This window comes from Rousettus aegyptiacus, unplaced genomic scaffold, assembly GCF_014176215.1.
Source record: "Rousettus aegyptiacus isolate mRouAeg1 unplaced genomic scaffold, mRouAeg1.p scaffold_m13_p_8, whole genome shotgun sequence".
In the NCBI taxonomy this organism is placed as follows: Eukaryota; Metazoa; Chordata; class Mammalia; order Chiroptera; family Pteropodidae; genus Rousettus; species Rousettus aegyptiacus.
Genome location: NW_023416311.1, coordinates 7,713,658 through 7,731,529, shown reverse-complemented (window position 1 = coordinate 7,731,529; position 17,872 = coordinate 7,713,658). Strand labels below are relative to the sequence as shown.

The window sequence follows — 17,872 nt, the reverse complement described above, 5'->3', positions numbered from 1 at the left end:
CACGCCCCCCCCCTCACCCGGCCTGTTAGGCCCGGACCACGGCCAGCGGGTGTGCTTGGCGGGGCTTGGGGCTAAGGTAGCCCCTCAGAGGTTTGCCTCCCTGAAGCCTGGGCGCCTCTAGGGGGCTTGTTCCTCTCTGGCTTATGCACCCCTCGGGGCTTTGTTATCTTCCTGCCCGTGCACCCTTTAAGGCCATGTTTCTCTCTGGTCCTTGCACCCTCAGTCCTTGTCTCCCTTTGGCTCATTCGCCCCTTGGGGACCTAACCCCCTAAGGCCCGTGCATCTCTTGGGGACTTGATGCACTCCTTCCGTGTGTCCCTCCAGGACTTGTCCCTCAGCCCGACTCCTTAAGAGCTCCTCCTCCCTCTCCTCTTAGGAGCCCGTGGGCAAGGAGATAGGACCCGGGTTCTGAGCTACTTCTTGGTTTCTCCGCAGATTTTAAGAGTAATCTTCACAAAGTGTACCAGGCCATAGAGGAGGCGGACTTCTTTGCCATCGATGGGGAGTTTTCAGGTATCCCTCGCTTGCAAGATTGAGGCTAGCACCTTGTAATGCATAGCCAAAGATCCCCCTTACTCCCTGTCCCTGACTTCTGCTCGAGGACCCCTTTTTTTTTTCTTTTTATAGCCTTGGACAAGTTTAATAAGTCAACATTTCCTCCTAAATGTTTCAGAAACGAGAGAGACGCGGTGGGTTTGTGATTGTTGGAGCTCTGAGAGTTGCAGATGGAGATTAAGGTTTCGGTGCTGCTTAGAACAGTTTGACAGATGGTAAAAAGTGTGAGAGTTAGGGTCAGGCCTTTTGTGTGTGGTAAAATATACATAACATAAAATTTACCATTTTAAGTAGTTTTACGGTTAAGTGGCATTAAGTACATTCACATTGCTGTGCAGCCATCTCCAGCCCTCTCCAGAACTTTTCATCTTTCTAAACAGAAAATCTGTAGCCATTGAGCAACTCCCAATTCCTCCCTCCCCCCTGCCTCCTGCAACCACTGTTTCTGTCTCTAAGAATCTGACCACTCTAGGCATTTCCTGTAAGTGGAGTTTTACAATATTTGCCCTTTGTGACAACTTTAGGGTCAGGCTTTGGCAGGTAAATGAAGGTATTCCTTTATACATTTGTGGACGTGTTCATTGCCTATCTTGGCATGGGTGTATGTGTGTGTAATACTTTACCAACATTTACAATTGCAAGACTAATTTTTAAATCGTTGAAGTCAGTATGAACAGTTGGGTTTCTTTGGTATGGATAGCCACTTTCACTACCTGATTTTACATGTTTAAAAAACTCTAAAGAAATCCATGCTGGGTAAATATGATTATTGACTTTAATTAAACATACCTTTTCTAGTTGGAGCCAATTCCCTGGGAAGCTAAGAGTTTTTCACTATAAATACTGTTTTCTTGACCTTGAAAAAACCTTTCATTGTATAGATGTTACTCTGAACTGTTGGCTGAGACTGGGACTCTAACAATAATATACTTCATGATTTGTTGGCATCTGATTATGCATTAATATTTTGAAAGTGGCAGTTTATTTAATCATAGAAAGTGAATTCTTGAATCAGTGCTGTGTTTTGAAACCTATTTTAGACATGGGACTGCCCATTCTCAAATTAAAAGATTTGCATCGCTAAATTTGTTGTTATAGAGTGGAGCTTGATGGCCAGTGAAATTAATGCTAATTTCGAAAAAGTGAAGAAGCACTACCAATTAATTGTAATTCATAAGAATGTGAAATTATAGAACTGTTGAATAGTTGACTGACATTTTTACATTAACATTTATTGACAAGTTAAAAACTTTTATTTCTTAAAATCTAGGAATTAGTGACGGACCTTCAGTCACTGCATTAACAAATGGTTTTGACACTCCAGAAGAAAGGTATCAGAAGCTTAAGAAGGTAAGAGGATGTATTAGGAAAAATATTTTTTTCAATATTGGTCCTCTTTATGTTGGAATTATAGAGAAATATAATCATTAAACTTGCACGTTAACTTCTCAACCCGAGCTATTAAATGTTACTTGGGTGTTATTTAAAACAACAGCAAAAATAATTGTTTGCTGGAAAGCATTTAGGGGAAGATGTAGTATTTCCAATGCTAATTCATTTTATAGGAAATATAGTATGGTTATATTAATCATTTGAAATAGGCTTAATATGATTCTCTGGATGGTGGGTAGGTGCTTGATTGGGAAAAACATTAAGAAATGTATATAAATTAATAATACTTTTGCTACGTGTTCTGTAATCTGTTTTAATTGGAAATATTCTGCCAAAGTCAAGTTGATAATCAGACTGAGAATACAGTTGCTCGCATGGAACAACATGGCGCTGTGTTGACTGATGTTTTATTTCCCTTTTCCAGCATTCCATGGACTTTTTGCTGTTTCAGTTTGGCCTTTGCACTTTTAAGTATGACTACACAGATTCAAAGTAGGTCGTTTTAACGAGAGGTGGGACTTCTTTTGTTGTGGTATCGTGTAACCCCCTAAGTCTCCTTTTATCTTCTTTTCCCAGGTATATAACAAAGTCATTCAATTTCTATGTTTTCCCGAAACCCTTCAATCGATCCTCACCAGATGTCAAATTCGTTTGTCAGGTTAGTGGAATAATTATTTTGTTTGTTTGTTTGTTTGTTTTTCTGTTATGAATTGCTGATGAGGCAGTGCGGACATGTGGGGTGAGAATTCTCTTTCACATTTGATCCTGTCCCTAACCCTGGGCTCTGGGCAAATCATTTCACCTCCCTGACCTTCATTTTAGGGTTGTAAATTAATGACACTGCTCTCTCGTTTACTTCAGAATGAATTAAGGAATAAGATGTAAGAGACAAGCACATGGGAATGGGAACATGAGCTTTATTGTTAGTAAAACTGAATTTGAGAACTTAGCTTTGTAATGTGTTTCTGTTTGGGATTTTTAATATCATATGCCTGAATTGAATCTATAGATCAGGACCAGCAGTCTTTCTACCCGTCCCCGCCCAATTCTCCGTGCATGCACCTCCAAGGGTAGAGCTTTATTTTCCGGTTGAGTAGAGTATGTGCGTGTCCAAAAAGAGAGAACCCAGAGGGGGCTAAAGTGCGTACACTCAGTTCCTCAGTCCCCACGCTCGTCAATTAGGAAAGAGAAGGTGGAAAGAAAGTGACGACTGTTTCCTCCTGAGGAGGAGAGGGCTTCCTTTATGAGCCGACAGAAGGGTCGGGGACATTCCCCGTCAGTACATCTTCTTTAGGGTTGTGGCAGACATGCAACAAATATGTTTTTTTTTTTTTTTTTTCTAGTCTCTTCGTAATCTCTTGTAATGGATAAGGGGGATGTAAATCAGTGGTATAGTATAGCGCTATGTGATTGAAGATGAGTGTTCTTCATCTTTTCTCCCTTATAATCTTGTGCCCTGGCTTCTCTCCCAGTAACACTACCTCCTTTGAGTTTTCCCGACTTTGCTCTCTCCTGCATGTAAGTAGCAATGCGATTAAGAAAGCCCGAAGGGCAGGCCTCTGAGTGACTGAGTCATGTCACATTCTTTCTGTAATAACGCATGATACAAGCAAGTGAAATTGAGAGTTACTCTTGTCATGCCTGGGGCTGAAGAGAAAAAGCAAAGTTAGGTTTGGTCTTGTAACCTGGTTCCTTAAATTACCAAGGAAACCATAGTTGTTATTCTCTTTACCCTGCATTCGGTTAACAGCTATTCATGGGTCACCTTAATGCAGGATACTTCCTTAAACAGTATTTGTAGATTTTCACTGAGGAAAAAACAGGCTGAGTTTGGGAAATGTGTATGGCTACAGTTTTCCTGCAGCACCAGGAGAAGACGGTTACTTAAGTTGGGTTCCGTGGCTTTAGCCAGGGGTTAATCAGATGAAAGCAAAGGGTAGCAGGGAGACCTCTTAGGGATGATACTCTGCTTTAAAGGCCAGCACGAATGGCTATTTTAGGAAATGTGTTGGAACCAGATCAGAAGAGCTCTGCCCATTCATTGTCCAGAGCCATTTGGTGGCCACACCTGGAACACTCCATGCAGTTCTCATTGCCACCCACTCCTTAAAAAAGAAAAAAGATATAATAAGCTTGAAGACAGGCCAGAGACTGATGTCTGAAATGGACAGTGGGTTAAAAAGTCTGTACTTCTCTAGTTTGAAAAAACAAAGGCAGAGAAAGTTTTAGACTCAGTCTGTAAACTCGTGATTCGTGTGGATCAGGTAAATGATACTATCTTTGAATTTTCTTTCGTTGTCCTCCATCTGAGGCAGTTTTCGTTTTGTTTCAAATGCTATGACTGCAGCACAGTTGCATCTTCCAAGGGAGTTAGGGTCTATCTAGAGTTAGCAAGTCGAGTGAGAATTCTGTCTAGTCCAGAATCACTCTTGAAAGGGACTTTTCACCCTTAAAGCAGGTGAGGTTTAGGGGTAAAACAATCTAATATGTTCTATGAAAAATACGTGTCTGTACACAGAGGGAGATGTTTACACACTAGGCAGGGATGGGTACACTGAGAACCACGCACACTCCCAGTGGGTGTCCCCATCCAGGGGAATGGCATCCAGGGGAATGGCAGGCAGAATAGCACGGCATTTACATTGTTTTCATCTCTTTTTTTTTTTTTCTCTTTCATTTTCCTTACTGAACATCTGTAGTTGAATTCGTGGAAGATAATGCATACATGGTTGTGAAAAATCAGAACATTGCTGCTATCTATAGAATAAAAAATTATTTTCTTTTTTTATGCCCTCTTTTCCATGCTACTTCCTTCCCCATTTCACTGTTTTTCTCGATTTTATATTCTAATTATTATATGCGTGTATATAACGGTAGCTTTGTTCTTCAATATACACAGAATCCTAATATTTATGTTGTATGTAACTTTCATTTTCCACTCTACACAGCATCTTCATATTTCATAGATAAGTGTAATTTATTGAATTGGAATACAGAAGCTTTCCTGTGGTTCCCTGTTTTAAACAATGCTATAATCAACATTTATGTGCAATATATTTTTGTGACTATGCAGGAGTATTTTTGTAGTATAGATTTCTTAAAAGGGGAATTGCTGGCTCATAGGACATACACATTTAAAATTTCGATCGATGCTTCAAATCGTCCTCTCAAATTTCTTGAATCCTAAAAATGGCACATTTCACACAAATCAAAGGTAGAGGTTAGTAAACCGCAAATAGATTTTGTTGGCTCAAAAGGTTTTAAAAAAAATTATAGTGAAATAACATAAAATTGACCGTTATAAGTGGTTTTAAGTTCAGTGGCATTACATTTACATTGCGCAACTTAAAGTGTGTTGTTTGAGTAGAAAACATGGGAATAGATGAAGGTTTGACTGAATTTTTAGAGAAGGAAGTTGGGATTTTTTGGACTCTAGTGACAGAGGGGACACAAATGCTTTCTCTAATCCATTATTATTTTTTTAATTATTTTTTTTTTGAGTGTGCCTAAATAAAATTGTATTAGAATATAGCCATATTTATTTACCTGTTGTCTATGGCTGCTTTTACACTACAACAACAGAGTTTTCATGACCGAGACCCGATGTGGCATTTTAATCGCTTCTCACTGCTGCTGCACACGACAAATCACAGTAACACGCTTTTACTGACAGCATTTCCAGTGCCATGCAGATGACCATACTGGGACATTTTATTATTTTTATCACCAGGATATACCTGTCAAATTGAAAAAAAAAAAAAAACGTGGACATAGAATATTCCGTTTTTAAGGTACAATGAAGTGATTACATTGTTATCAAATTAGATGGCAAAGCATGATGTTTATTATGCAACGAACCTGGATCTGTGCTATAAGACTATAACACATGTCGACATTACCGGACCAACAACTCATCACAATATTACCAAATCACAAAAAAAAAAAAAAAAAATTCAGGAAAGTTACAAAAATTAAAAGCTATATCTCATAGTAAAATTTCACAAAAATAGAAAAGAAAAAAAGAAATGAAGGAAATGAGGCTGTAACCAAAGTATACGTCCAAGTGACTCATTTGTTAGCAATGTAAGACATTTAATGTTGATTGATTTCAGCGGCAGAAAAAAATGTATCCAGAAAAAATAATCCTGTTTAAGACCATTAGCCTTTGGGTTAGAATAGCTGCTTAAAGTGTTGAGACCACTGGGAACAACATCAATCAATAGTCAATTTAAATTATTTAGCGAAGGCAAATTATTTCCTCAGCTCTTAGTAAGTTGACAAGTTTCGGGATACTGTTCATGTGTTCCTATTTATTCAAGGAGTCAATGTTTGAAGTGACTGGAGAATTAGCCTCTCTGAATAGGCTGCATGAAACAGGTGAGAATATTTTGAAGAAGCTGAGAAAACACTAATGCAATGCACCTGAAGGGAAATCAGCTATGTTGTGTGACAACTTATGGAAGTAGAAACAGATTTAATTTGATGGGTTTACACTTGTGAAAATGTATGTCTGGAAAGGTCTTTATTTCTCCATCATAAATGGAGGAGCGCTTTACTGGATACATTATTCTTGGCTGGTATTTCCTTTCATTTAATACAGTTTGAATATTTGATTCCACTCCTTTCTGGCTTGTAAGGTTTGTGCTGAGAAGTCCAACAATAATCTAATGGGTTTTCCTGATAGGTTACCATCTTCTTTTCTCTGGCTGTCCTGAGAATTCTTTCTTTGTCGTTGATGTTTGATAATTTTAATACAGTGCGTCTGGGAGAAGGCCTTTTTGAGTTGAGATAATTGAGTGTTCTGTTGACTTCTTGAATTCCAAGCTCCAGCTCATTCCTTAGATTTGGGAAATTCTTGTCAACTATTTGTCTGAAAATGCTTTCTAATCCCTGGTTTTTCCTTGTCTTCAAGAATGCCCATTATTCTTATGTTTCTTCTCCTGGAGAAATCAGTTAGTTCTTGTATTTCGCTTTCATTATTTTTCATTCTTTGGTTTCTCTCTTCTTCCTCCTGATTTATTTCTAGATTTCTGTCTTCGATATCACTGATGTTTTCCTCCTTTCGGTCGACTGTATTTCCCAAGCTTGCTATTTCATTTTTCAACTCTTGCAGTGTGTTTTTTCTCTCCAGAAGTTCTATTTGGTTCTTTTTGAGGGTTTCCAGTCTCTTTGCTCTGCTCATTTAGTCGTTTTTTCAATTCCTGAAATTGTTGCTATGACTTGTTTTGGAACTCACTGAGTTTTTTCAGAAGTACCACCTTGAATTCTCTGTTAATTAAGTCACATATTTCTATGTCTGTAAGCTTATTTCCTGGAGATTTTCCTCTTTCTTTCTGAGCTGCCTTGTCACGTTGGTTGTTCATGGTGTTTAATGGCCTATTTCTCCACCTGGGCATTAATGGAAGTGTTTTCTGCTTCCAGAAGGAAGATTTATTATATAAATGTCTCTCTTTAGCCTGTTGCAAAGAAGGCGTTTTTCTTTTGGTTAAGCTTCTTGGAACCATGTGGTAATTTTAATGTGCAGATCCCATGCTCAGAAGTGCTCTAATCCATTTTTCAGTGCCTCTGTCAATGATGGAATATTTAGGTGGACAGAATTACAGGAGTACTCAAGCATGGGAGACAGAAGGAGGCTCGTGGTCCAAGCCAGAAGACATTGGGTCTTGTTTCAGAACAGGATAAAAAGGGAAGATGTGGAGGGAAGGATTGCTTGTTTTAAACCGTAGAAAACCTACTCATGAAGGAAAATGATGTGCATGTACCCAAGTGTGTGTCTATCTGTCTGTATTAAGATTACCTTTTGATATCCCACCATAGTTTCAAAAGAATTTGTGTTGGCTAATAAAGATGCATGTGGTATTTACCTTTTAAGATTAAAAAAGTGAGAAATTGGAAGAAAAATGAAGATATTACTATGGTATGATTAGAACACAGAATTCGTGCCAAAGAAAGTCTCAACTATTTGTTTATGAGCTTCCTACAGCTCCGAAAAGGGAGAAACACACTATCTATGGCCATAGGATCAAAACAAACCAGGGCTCAGGAGAAGTTCAGCTTTGCTCGGACTAGAGACCTTACATTTCCTCTTCTGTTATCATAAAGAAAGCATTCATGTAGAAAACCTTGTCTTAAACCATATCTCTAAAGTGAATACTGTCATGAGTTTAATGGGATGGTATGCCGTCCCTCCATCTAGACTGGTAGTACAATGTCAAATTACAATTCAGGTAAGGTAGGTCTATGAGGAGCCAGATTAAAATGAGTCAGATGCATCACCATCTCATGTCCTGACTTACAACAAGCGTAAAGTTATAGCTGAAGTAATGTTTCCCACTCTTCCGTCAATTTGAGTAAGAACTATGTGATTGTGCCATACTTATGTACCATGTGTAGTGTAATATATATTTTTATTTGAATTTACTTGTGTATTTTAACTCACTCTAGATTTGAATTATGTTTGTTTAATAAGTCTTATTACTGGAACTTTTCTCTGTTTTGATCTTGAATCCAAAGAATATCCAATTAGGCGTTTGGGTTTTCAGAATCTAGTTGGAAGTGGTTATTGATGTCTATAGTCTGCACATGTGAGCTGCCTTAAACTGATACCTGGAGTAAAATTACATAAATACATTATAGTCTCCTAGTCAGTACAGTGATCAGGAGTTTTCTGCCTGTTGGGAGAATATATGTTCACCAAGTAAAAATTTGTTAAATGTTGTGAAACAAAGGATATTTTTTTTTTTACAAGATATCAAAGGAGCAGAGTCCGGATAGTTTAAGGAAATTAATGGATCGTTCGCCACTTTGGAGTAGAAATCCCTTGACTTCTGATCTTCGGCATGTCGGTTCCGTGCCTTACGGCCCGTTTACTCTCCCGAGTTACTTCTTGGCCGCCGTTCACATACCTGCCACTAACATCACTGTTTATTCTTGTTTCAGAGCTCAAGCATTGACTTTCTAGCAAGCCAAGGATTTGATTTTAATAAAGTGTTTCGCAATGGTAAGATTATGTGTGACTTACCTTTAGAACTTGGATTTTGTTGAGAATTATCTTTTTGCACCTGCTCTCTGAGAATCTCAGATTTCCAGTACATCTTGTGCGGTCTTAGAATTTTAAAAACAGTTTTGTTGTGCCTTTTTTTTTTTTTTTTTAAGCCTGCTCTCCCACAAACCGAGTGGGGAGTCGCTGCTACTTTATTTAGCTTTATTGAGGCCTTTCAGACTCCCGATTTTGTTGAGTGATGTTTACCTACAGTTTAGGTGAATTAACTCCTTATACATAGTTATAGAATAATATAGTTACTCATATTTTATTCTATGTGACTTACCCGCCTAACAGACCACCTATGGGGGACGCTTCCCTGTTTTTATTCGGTGAGACACGCGGTGTGGTCTAGTACTTCAAAAGTCGCTGTATTCCAGTAATCCTATAATGAAAAACTCCCTTTTTTAATTGGTGCTCGTTTTATAATTGGGGATGGTTTCTCCATTTTATGGGACGAAAGAACTCTGCGTAGACTGCACACCAGCTGTCTCGTTGTTGTGACAGGCGGCCGAGCACCCTGAGGAAAGAACCGCGTCTCCTTCCCTGCCCGCGGTGTGTGTCAGGGAGGTGACTGCTACATATCTGATGAATGCACGTTGGACATTAGGGCGCACCAGCATGGTTTTCCTTCCCCTACTCATTCATTTCCCGAAAAGTGTTAGGAAAAGCCTCTGGTTTTCCCAGCAGTATTAAGCACCTGCTGCTATAAAGGTCAATAACTACTGTAAATTCAATTATTCTCCTAAATTGGATTCTTTTCACGGTGAATGTAGAATTATTGAGTGAGGTAAGGAAGGAGATTTTTCTCATCCAAAGTGCTAGAACCTAGACTTCAAATAAATTCTTTTCCCCTCAGCATGATCTCCCTAGGAGGCGGGGAGAACCCAGGCCTACTCTCTTTTAATTGATTCAGTGGCGCCGCATCATAATTTCTATTGACTTTGATTTTTGGAAAGACTAAAAAATTTTAGAGCCCAAACTACTTAACGTAATGAGTAAACCAACTGAATAACACAGTTTGGGTATATAAAATACTTTTTTTCCTTCGGCTCATACTTGCCTCTGAAAGCCATTCTCTAAAATATAAGTCCCAGATGTAATGAGAACACTCTCCGGAGTAAGTGCAAAATCTTTCGAAGGAACTGCTTTAACCAGAATCATATGCATGTAGTATAGTGTACCGCTCGATGATTTTATTTTTGTGAAAGGAGAGAAACAGCCAAATTGGAATGCTCCCCGATCTCGTTTTATATTCTGACCCTGCATGCCTCTCAAACACAGGTGGTTTTACCCCTCTCTTCATATCTCCCCCAGGCAGGGGGCGGGCATCCTTGTTGCCCCTTGCCACTTTCCAGACCACTCGCATGCCCTCTTCTCAGGGGCCACAGTTGTGTTCCGGGCCGTGTCACCCAGCCGTGCCCCCTGTCTGCCGACATCGTGGGCATGGCATTCATCGACAGCCTGGGTTTTGGCTCATTGTCTCTCTCTCCACTCCTGCCTCCCTCCTCATTCCGGGTGACTTCCGCGCCGACAGGATGGCTCCCAGATGCCCTCTCCTGTCTGCTTCTTGACCAGGTGGTCAGCATGCTTTGCTTCCACTTCCCCTTAGCCATCGACGTCATTAGTAGCACCATGGCTCTCATCCCTGGTAGCTTCACCGGCTTCAGCATTTCTCGTTGAGAGCACTTCCTCCCGTCCTCATTCGATCACCCCAGAACCTCTTTTCAGCAGTCTGCTCACCTCCATTGCCTTTTCACTGTGTCTTTCCACTCTGCGCTCTTGACTTCCCTCCTTGTCTGTTTGGGCCATCATATCCTTCCTTCCTTCCTTCGTTCCTATCTCCCTCCATTGTACTTGCCTAGCAAGGTCCCAACCCTGCTTGGATCTGACTACCTACCCTCTTTGTTTCCAAGCATCTGAGTATTGCCGGAAACATGACACACCCCGAGCTAATTTGTCACTTTCAATTCATGAAAACAAGCCTCAAATAAATAGTCATGCTCAAAAATCCTACTTTTCTGACTTAGGAATTCCAGCTCTCTGGGATGTCTGTTTTTAACTCTCTCTCTCTAGACCTCCCACCCCACCTAATGGCCATGCATGAAAATGAAGCCATCAGAGAAGAGCTGCTTCGTGTTCGCACCACCACACCTCTGTCTGGACCCAGCCTTTTTTGCTTGTCTCCTTTACAGTGGCATCTCTGTGCCTGTCAACAGCCAGTCCCTGTCTCTTGGTCCAGCACTGGCCCCTCCAGCTTTCCCTTCTCCCTCCTGAATTATTTCCCCTCTTTACTGGGTCATACCTGTCCACATTTGTAAACATGCTTTAAGTACAGAGGTTCTTAACCAGTCCAGGGGCTGCCTTTCCTCCCCACGTAATTGAATTCAGGAGTCTGTGAACTTGGAGGGGAAGAAATGCACATCTGTATTTTCTCTAACCTTGAGCTGAATTTGGTAGTTTCTTCCATTATGAGCGTAGGCAAGAACCCCAACAGTGTTAGCAAGTGTTTATTGACAAATGGTGATTTTCTAATTCCATAGTTCTTTCTACAAAGTTCATTAGTGTCTTATGGCTTTTAAGACCTCCCATATCCTGCTGATGCCTAAATTTCTATCTCAACACCTTTCTCCTGCACTATGGGCATATATCTGTAACTTTAATTTACATGCACCCTTAGATGATTTCCTGTATCCAGAAGGTAGCTTTTGCTTTTCATCCTTGGAGCCCCATACCTGTTCTTTCCTGGTTTTCAGGAGGTGGCCCTATCACCTTCCCAAATGCTTAAACCTCAGAGCATCATTTTCGATTTTCCTTCCCCTCGATCCCTCACCTCCAGTATATCAGCAAATTCTAGCTCTTCTATCTCTCAAATCATTCTTCCTATGTCTATAGTCTAGTCTCAGGATACAGACTATGGCCCACTGCTTATTTTGTAAATAAAGTTTTATTGGGTTGCGCCCATTCATTTACTCACTGTGTGTTCCTCTTTCCAAGTTACAAGAGTAGAGCTTAGTAGTTGGAGTAGAGACTCCCAAAGGACCCACAAGCCTAAAACATTTATACTTTTTCCCCTGCCGCAAATACTCTTCTCTTAGCTCTTTGCATGTCTGGTTCCTTCTTATCCTCTGTATCTTCCCTCACAGTGGCCTTTTCTGGTCCTGGTTAAAGTCAAACCCTTCACTATAGAGCAGGATGTATCTACTTTGTTTACTGTTAGATTCCCCAGTGCCTAATACCATTCCTGGCACAATGTAAGTGCCAAATAAGAATTTATTGAAAGATGAATGAATGAATGAATGAATGAATGAATGAATGAAATGCATGAATAGACAAATATTTCACAATCATTTGCTTTTTCTCTTGATTTTTTTGAGCTATATTAAATATGATCTTTCCTGAGTGTTTTAGACTCTTTCATTTGTTCAATAGTTTTTATGTTAAAGAGTTACTTCTGCTAATATGTTCTTTTAAAACCTATGTTTAGGGATTCCATATTTAAATCAGGAAGAAGAAAGACAGTTAAGAGAGCAGTATGATGAAAAACGTTTACAGTCCAACGGTGCAGGAGCTCTGTCTTATGTATCTCCTAACACATCAAAATGTCCTGTGACGATTCCTGAGGATCAGAAGAAGTTTATTGACCAAGTGGTGTAAGTTTCTGAACCGAAACCAGATGTACACTGTGTACCGGGTGTTAGCGCAGGACTGACATCCGTATCTCCAACCTGCGCTGCACACACGCGGTACACACGGAGGTGTGATGTTGTGAGCAGCGGGGTTTAATTGTGGCGTATCCCAATGCAACAATGGCACATTGTAAATGGGATTCTGTGTACTGTTCTTAGACTGGTTACGTGTCACTGGGCAGACCTCCTGCATGGACCAAGGGCCTGACAGCCACTGTCTAGTTTCTCTGAAGGCAGAGGAATCAAATAGACCCTTCCAGATATTTTCCGCATACGCATGTGTATTTCTCTCTCAGTGAGGTTTCTGATGAGCAAATGTGCCCTTGGAGGTGTGTCTGGTCTTGTTTAGTTCACTTACCAGTGTAACAGCTTTACTAGAAGAGTAACAATTTAAGTCACTCTTATCGATGAATCCTTGAGAAGATGTCACTAATTCATTCATAACAATAATAATGAAAAGAATGTGCCAAGATAAATAATTTTTCTTTAAGTCTTATTGCATGAAAAAGTTATAACATGATTGGATAAAGTTACAATGTTATGTGTTCTTATATTTAGATAGCTTTTGAGTATGATTATTCTGTTGGCTGATGACTTTTTTCCATAAGGGTTTTGATGGTCATGTTTTTATTCTAATTCCTCAGCGAGAAAATAGAAGATTTATTACAAAGCGAAGAAAACAAGAACTTGGACTTAGAACCGTGTACCGGGTTAGTTGCCCTGAATCTTTTTACATGTCCTTTTTTTGGGAAAGGTAGATGATTTCTGGCATGAGCTACATTTGGTCTTTTAAAAACACATTCATAAATAGTCTTTTTATGACAGATATGTTTCCAAAATTTAAGCACTAACTTTAGCATCGACACAGTGACGATGACGGTATATTGAGACACTGAATGAATGCTTTGTCCCATCCTGGAAGAGAAATCACTGTTGTGCAATTTAGGCTTAAAGTTATGCTCAAGAGTGGTCCCACTTTTTAGCGTTGAGGAGTGCTTAAAACATAAAGGCCTCAGAAGAGAAGGATTTACTGTGAGGCGACTTCTATCCTTTTAATTTTTCTTCGTGGTAAAAAACATCAGCATTTCAAAGAGTAGCTTAAACATTCTACTTTCCGTTACTTTGTGACTATCTTCACAAGTGCATCTGTCTACCTTAAACTCTTTTTATAAAACCACGGGAAGTAATACTTTTGGTTAGACAGGAACTTCTGCCTCTTCTATAAAGGCAATATAATGATATTAAAGAACATTTCGATGAAGACAAATGGTGAGCAGTCCTCACACCTGATACATCCTGCCTCTTTTTTTTTTTTTTTTTTGCATATTTTCTATCCCTTCTAATGAAGTCTCTTTTAGAAATTAAATATCTTTCCCAACCAATGCTTGGTCAGTTAGGATTTCTTTTTAATGAACCAAAACCAATAACTTAACTTTTGTTTTTGTAGGTTTCAAAGAAAACTAATTTATCAGACTTTGAGCTGGAAGTAAGTATTTCTATGACATGCAAGAGCTCTGTGAGGGACCTGGGGTTTAAAAACTGAACATAATCTCTTAGCTTTCAGTTCATTTTTAAAACTGTGCAGGACTTGGTGGTTCGACCATACCCCATTCTTAATACAGTGCTTTATTTCCCCCTATTTTCTTAAGTTGATTACTCACTTAATTAATTTTCTTTGTTACTGCTTCTTAATAGATACTTTAGAGCCTTTTAAAAGTTCTTAATTATCACTCTGGCTTTGTTAAGTTCTGGATTTGTAGTGTTTTTGTTCTTTGAAAGCACAGGGTGAAGATTTGGTTTTAAGACCTAGAAAATACTTAAGCCCTGAATATTTTCTAAAGTAAGGGTCAGACTGTGGATGGATTTTAGGAGCTCTGAATCCCCTAAAATAATATCCAAATTGTGTGTGTGTATTTTTTCTGGGAACGTTTCCTTTAGTTTCATTCTATTTTCAAGTGGATCGCTGACCCAAAAAATTGAACGTCAGTTTTAGACAGACCCATGTTTGCATTTGACTTCGGGGTTCTTACTCTTCCGTTAGAATCTGCCAGTGACTTGTATCCTGGGAATTTACTTCAAACATAACAGAGAAAGGGCTGCTGTTTTTTGACCGGCCTCTTCTCTTGTCATGCTAGCCTTTCTATTTATTCCATTTGGGTTCCAGATTCCTCTCCTTGGTGGAGGCAGACTGTCACGCCAAACTGCAGCAGAGTCGCCCATCTCTGTCTTCTCCCGTGTTTGCTCATGCAATCTAAACGGACCTTTAAAATTTCCCTTAGGAATCTAGAAGCAAGATTTGGCTATATGGTAACAAGTTGACTGTATTATATGATGCAAGACAAAACTATTTCGTTTGATTAAATTGTAGCCATATAGTTGCTTTTAAAATGCTTGTGGTTTTAGCTGTCTTCGTCTCATCTACTGTTGTCGAATTTTTTTCTTTTCTTTAGGTATCCCAAAGGCATTCATGTTGAGACTTTAGAAACTGAAAAGGTAACCTCAAGAATTTTCTGGAGCTAATAATTAAACACGCGCAATGATACATCGATGTGTCTAAAGTTAGAATTTACTCCTTTGCTCGCTATTTAGGAGCTGAGTAACCTTGGGCAAGCCATTTAACCTCTCTAAGTCTCATTTTTCTAGTTTGTGCATTGGGGGTTAAGTACGATCATGATAATATAGCCATCTCACAACTTTTTTATGGTCATCCATAAAAAAGCGGAAGCGAACAGGTTTTGTAAACTTGGAAGCATGAAAATGTTAGTACCCATTTTTATTATGGCAGAAAGGTGTGATGGTGTACAAGAACAAATGGCTCCCTGTTATTGGAGCAAGTAAAATTACATTTTAGAATCTAGGGCATATGCAAAGCTGTCATTATGTAGTCCCAAGGTGCACCCTTAGAACCATGATGGGTGATGGTGGGCCGTTGGTGAGTTCCCTTTGCAAAAGTTCAGAATTTTAGAATTTAGTTGTTACTCTTAAATTACATGTCAAGTTAAATAAGAGATTAATAAGTAAATTAAAAAACCACCTTGCTAGAAGACAGATCTCAAACTTTGACATAGGAAGTTTCATGGCATGTTTAATTGATACAAAATGCATTATGTGAGGAAGAAGGTGCCAGTTACTGACAGGTTACCAGAAAATCCAGGATTTTTTTTCTTGTGCTAATGAAATGTGATAGAGAAATTTTATTTTAAAAGCAACTACTTAGAAGCTCATATTCAAATTCAACGTAATTTTTTAGTGTTTATCTCGAAGAGTGTCTTTTTCTCATAGTCTGTTGCTGCCTTGACATTTGTCCGGCTCAATTAATAAACCATAGGAGAATGTCACGGAAACACAGAGGCAGAATTTTGGTTTATAACGCACCAACTCCACTTTTAGTGGCATTTCAAAATACTTCGATTGTGTTCAGCCCCTGAGAGACCGTGCAGCAATAAAAACAGTAACTTCTAATAATAGCAGAATTCTGAAATTTTGGAGGTAGAGTTGCTTCCAGAAAACCGTATGTCGGTTTTGTCTTTTAGAAAGAACGGTACATAGTTGTCAGCAAAGTGGACGAAGAAGAACGTAAAAGAAGAGAGCAGCAGAAACACGCGAAAGAACAGGTAACTGAGTTAAGTTCATTTCCTTTGGGCGAGAAATGGTGACGTAGCACCTTCTATATGTTCATAGGTCCTATGTGGGAGTCAATCTAGTGAATAGTTTCCTCCCATAGAACAATCGAATTGACAGAAAAGCCGAGACTAGCTCCAGGGGAACTCGAGGTGAAGTATTTAGACGAAGCCAACAAAGCGAGTCCGACAACGCAGTTGACTCGTCTCCCTGTGTCTGAAGCAGTCTCGGAGAACACGTTCTTGATCGCCATTTGGGTGGTGTGTCACTGATCACGGATCTTTGTTGCCCGTTCGCTAACATCGCTATGTCTGCTTTCAAGCACAGTCACTAGTTTTCCCGAAGCAAAGTTTAGAACATGATTTGGCAGAGCAGGATGACATGGCGTTAGATCGTGACCCCGGTTGCCGTCTGGAGAGTCGATTCGAGTCAGCCTAGAGCCAGGGAGACCACAGAAGCTGTGGAGTAACGTGGCTAAGAGATGTCGGTGACCTGGAACAAGGTAGTTAGCAGTTTAGGTGGAGTCCAGAGAGAGTTAGACGGCAGAATCCGTGGGATTTGTGATTGGATGTGGGTGGCGAAAGAGGAAGAGGGAGGAAGGAAGATGCTCAAGCCTGAAATTCGAGTGACCGACTGGGTTAGACTGGTGTCGGTTCACATAGGTGGAGTGGGCTGGAGCGACATCGGGGGGACACAGCAGAGAAGGCGTGCCCGTGGGAGGATGTCAAGCTCCCACAAATATAAGGCACATCCGACTGATTCAACCAGGAAAGACGCAATTAGCCACTGCTAGACGTAGAGGGTTTATTACTAAGAGAAGCAAGGTCAGCGAGAGGTGGCAGCTGCATGTGGTCCTTGTCCCACACACCAAAAGACAGCACTGAAGCAGACGGGGCCAAATGACCGATGTGAGTGTGGGTACCCCATCGCTGAGGAGCCAATTCTGGACCGCGGCTGAGCGCTTTTGTATTCTGCAGCCCTGTGCTGACAGGAACGTGAGGCAGAAAGCACCAAACCTCATCAGGATGTGGGCGGCCGGGAGAACCTGTCTGATGACAGCCTGTTAGGGGGGCGAGGGAGGCGGGTGGGCGATGGCCTGTTAGCAGCACCTTACAAACCGCCTCCCTCCCTCCCCTCCCCTCCTGGGGTGTTCCACAGGCGCCGATTAGTGGCAGCTCAAGCTTTTGCCTGTGTGGCCTATTCGCATACGTGCAGGGTCACCAGGGCGCCACGGCGGAGCTGTTCCCCTATAGTGGAAAAGATGTTACATTCTGTTTTTGACCCAGTGAAACTCGAGATGTCTTTGGGGCATCCACGGCCAAGTGTCACAGGGCTGCTATTGTGGAGCGCAGGAGAGAGGTGAGGGCTAGACTTTACTGTCATTGGCAGAGAGACCAGGGCTGGGGTAGAGCACCTACGGCGAGCATGAGGAATGAGAGGAGGGCCTAGGGCAGGGTCCAGAAGACCACGCTGTTTAGACGGTGGACAGAGGTAGAAATGTGTGTCAGGAGATCATCGTGACATGGCAGCCGGGGGAAGAGCGTTTGAAGAAGGGGATGTCCACAGTGTCTGA

At 40.5% G+C, this 17,872-nt stretch overlaps 1 protein-coding gene across 2 annotated transcripts in view; it reads left to right on the top strand.

The window, feature by feature from the left end:
• The window catches only part of PARN (poly(A)-specific ribonuclease), a 137,079-nt gene that overhangs the window by 3,965 nt on the left and 115,242 nt on the right, over nt 1-17,872 (top strand). For both annotated transcript variants that reach the window (XM_036226344.1, XM_016129790.2), the window contains 10 exons: nt 436-513; nt 1,826-1,905; nt 2,372-2,439; nt 2,524-2,605; nt 8,887-8,947; nt 12,477-12,642; nt 13,323-13,388; nt 14,126-14,164; nt 15,129-15,171; nt 16,212-16,292. In XM_036226344.1, coding sequence (XP_036082237.1) covers nt 2,378-2,439; nt 2,524-2,605; nt 8,887-8,947; nt 12,477-12,642; nt 13,323-13,388; nt 14,126-14,164; nt 15,129-15,171; nt 16,212-16,292 — 600 coding nt within the window. In that variant the 5' untranslated portion in view covers nt 436-513; nt 1,826-1,905; nt 2,372-2,377. The remainder of the gene's footprint in view (nt 1-435; nt 514-1,825; nt 1,906-2,371; nt 2,440-2,523; nt 2,606-8,886; nt 8,948-12,476; nt 12,643-13,322; nt 13,389-14,125; nt 14,165-15,128; nt 15,172-16,211; nt 16,293-17,872) is intronic.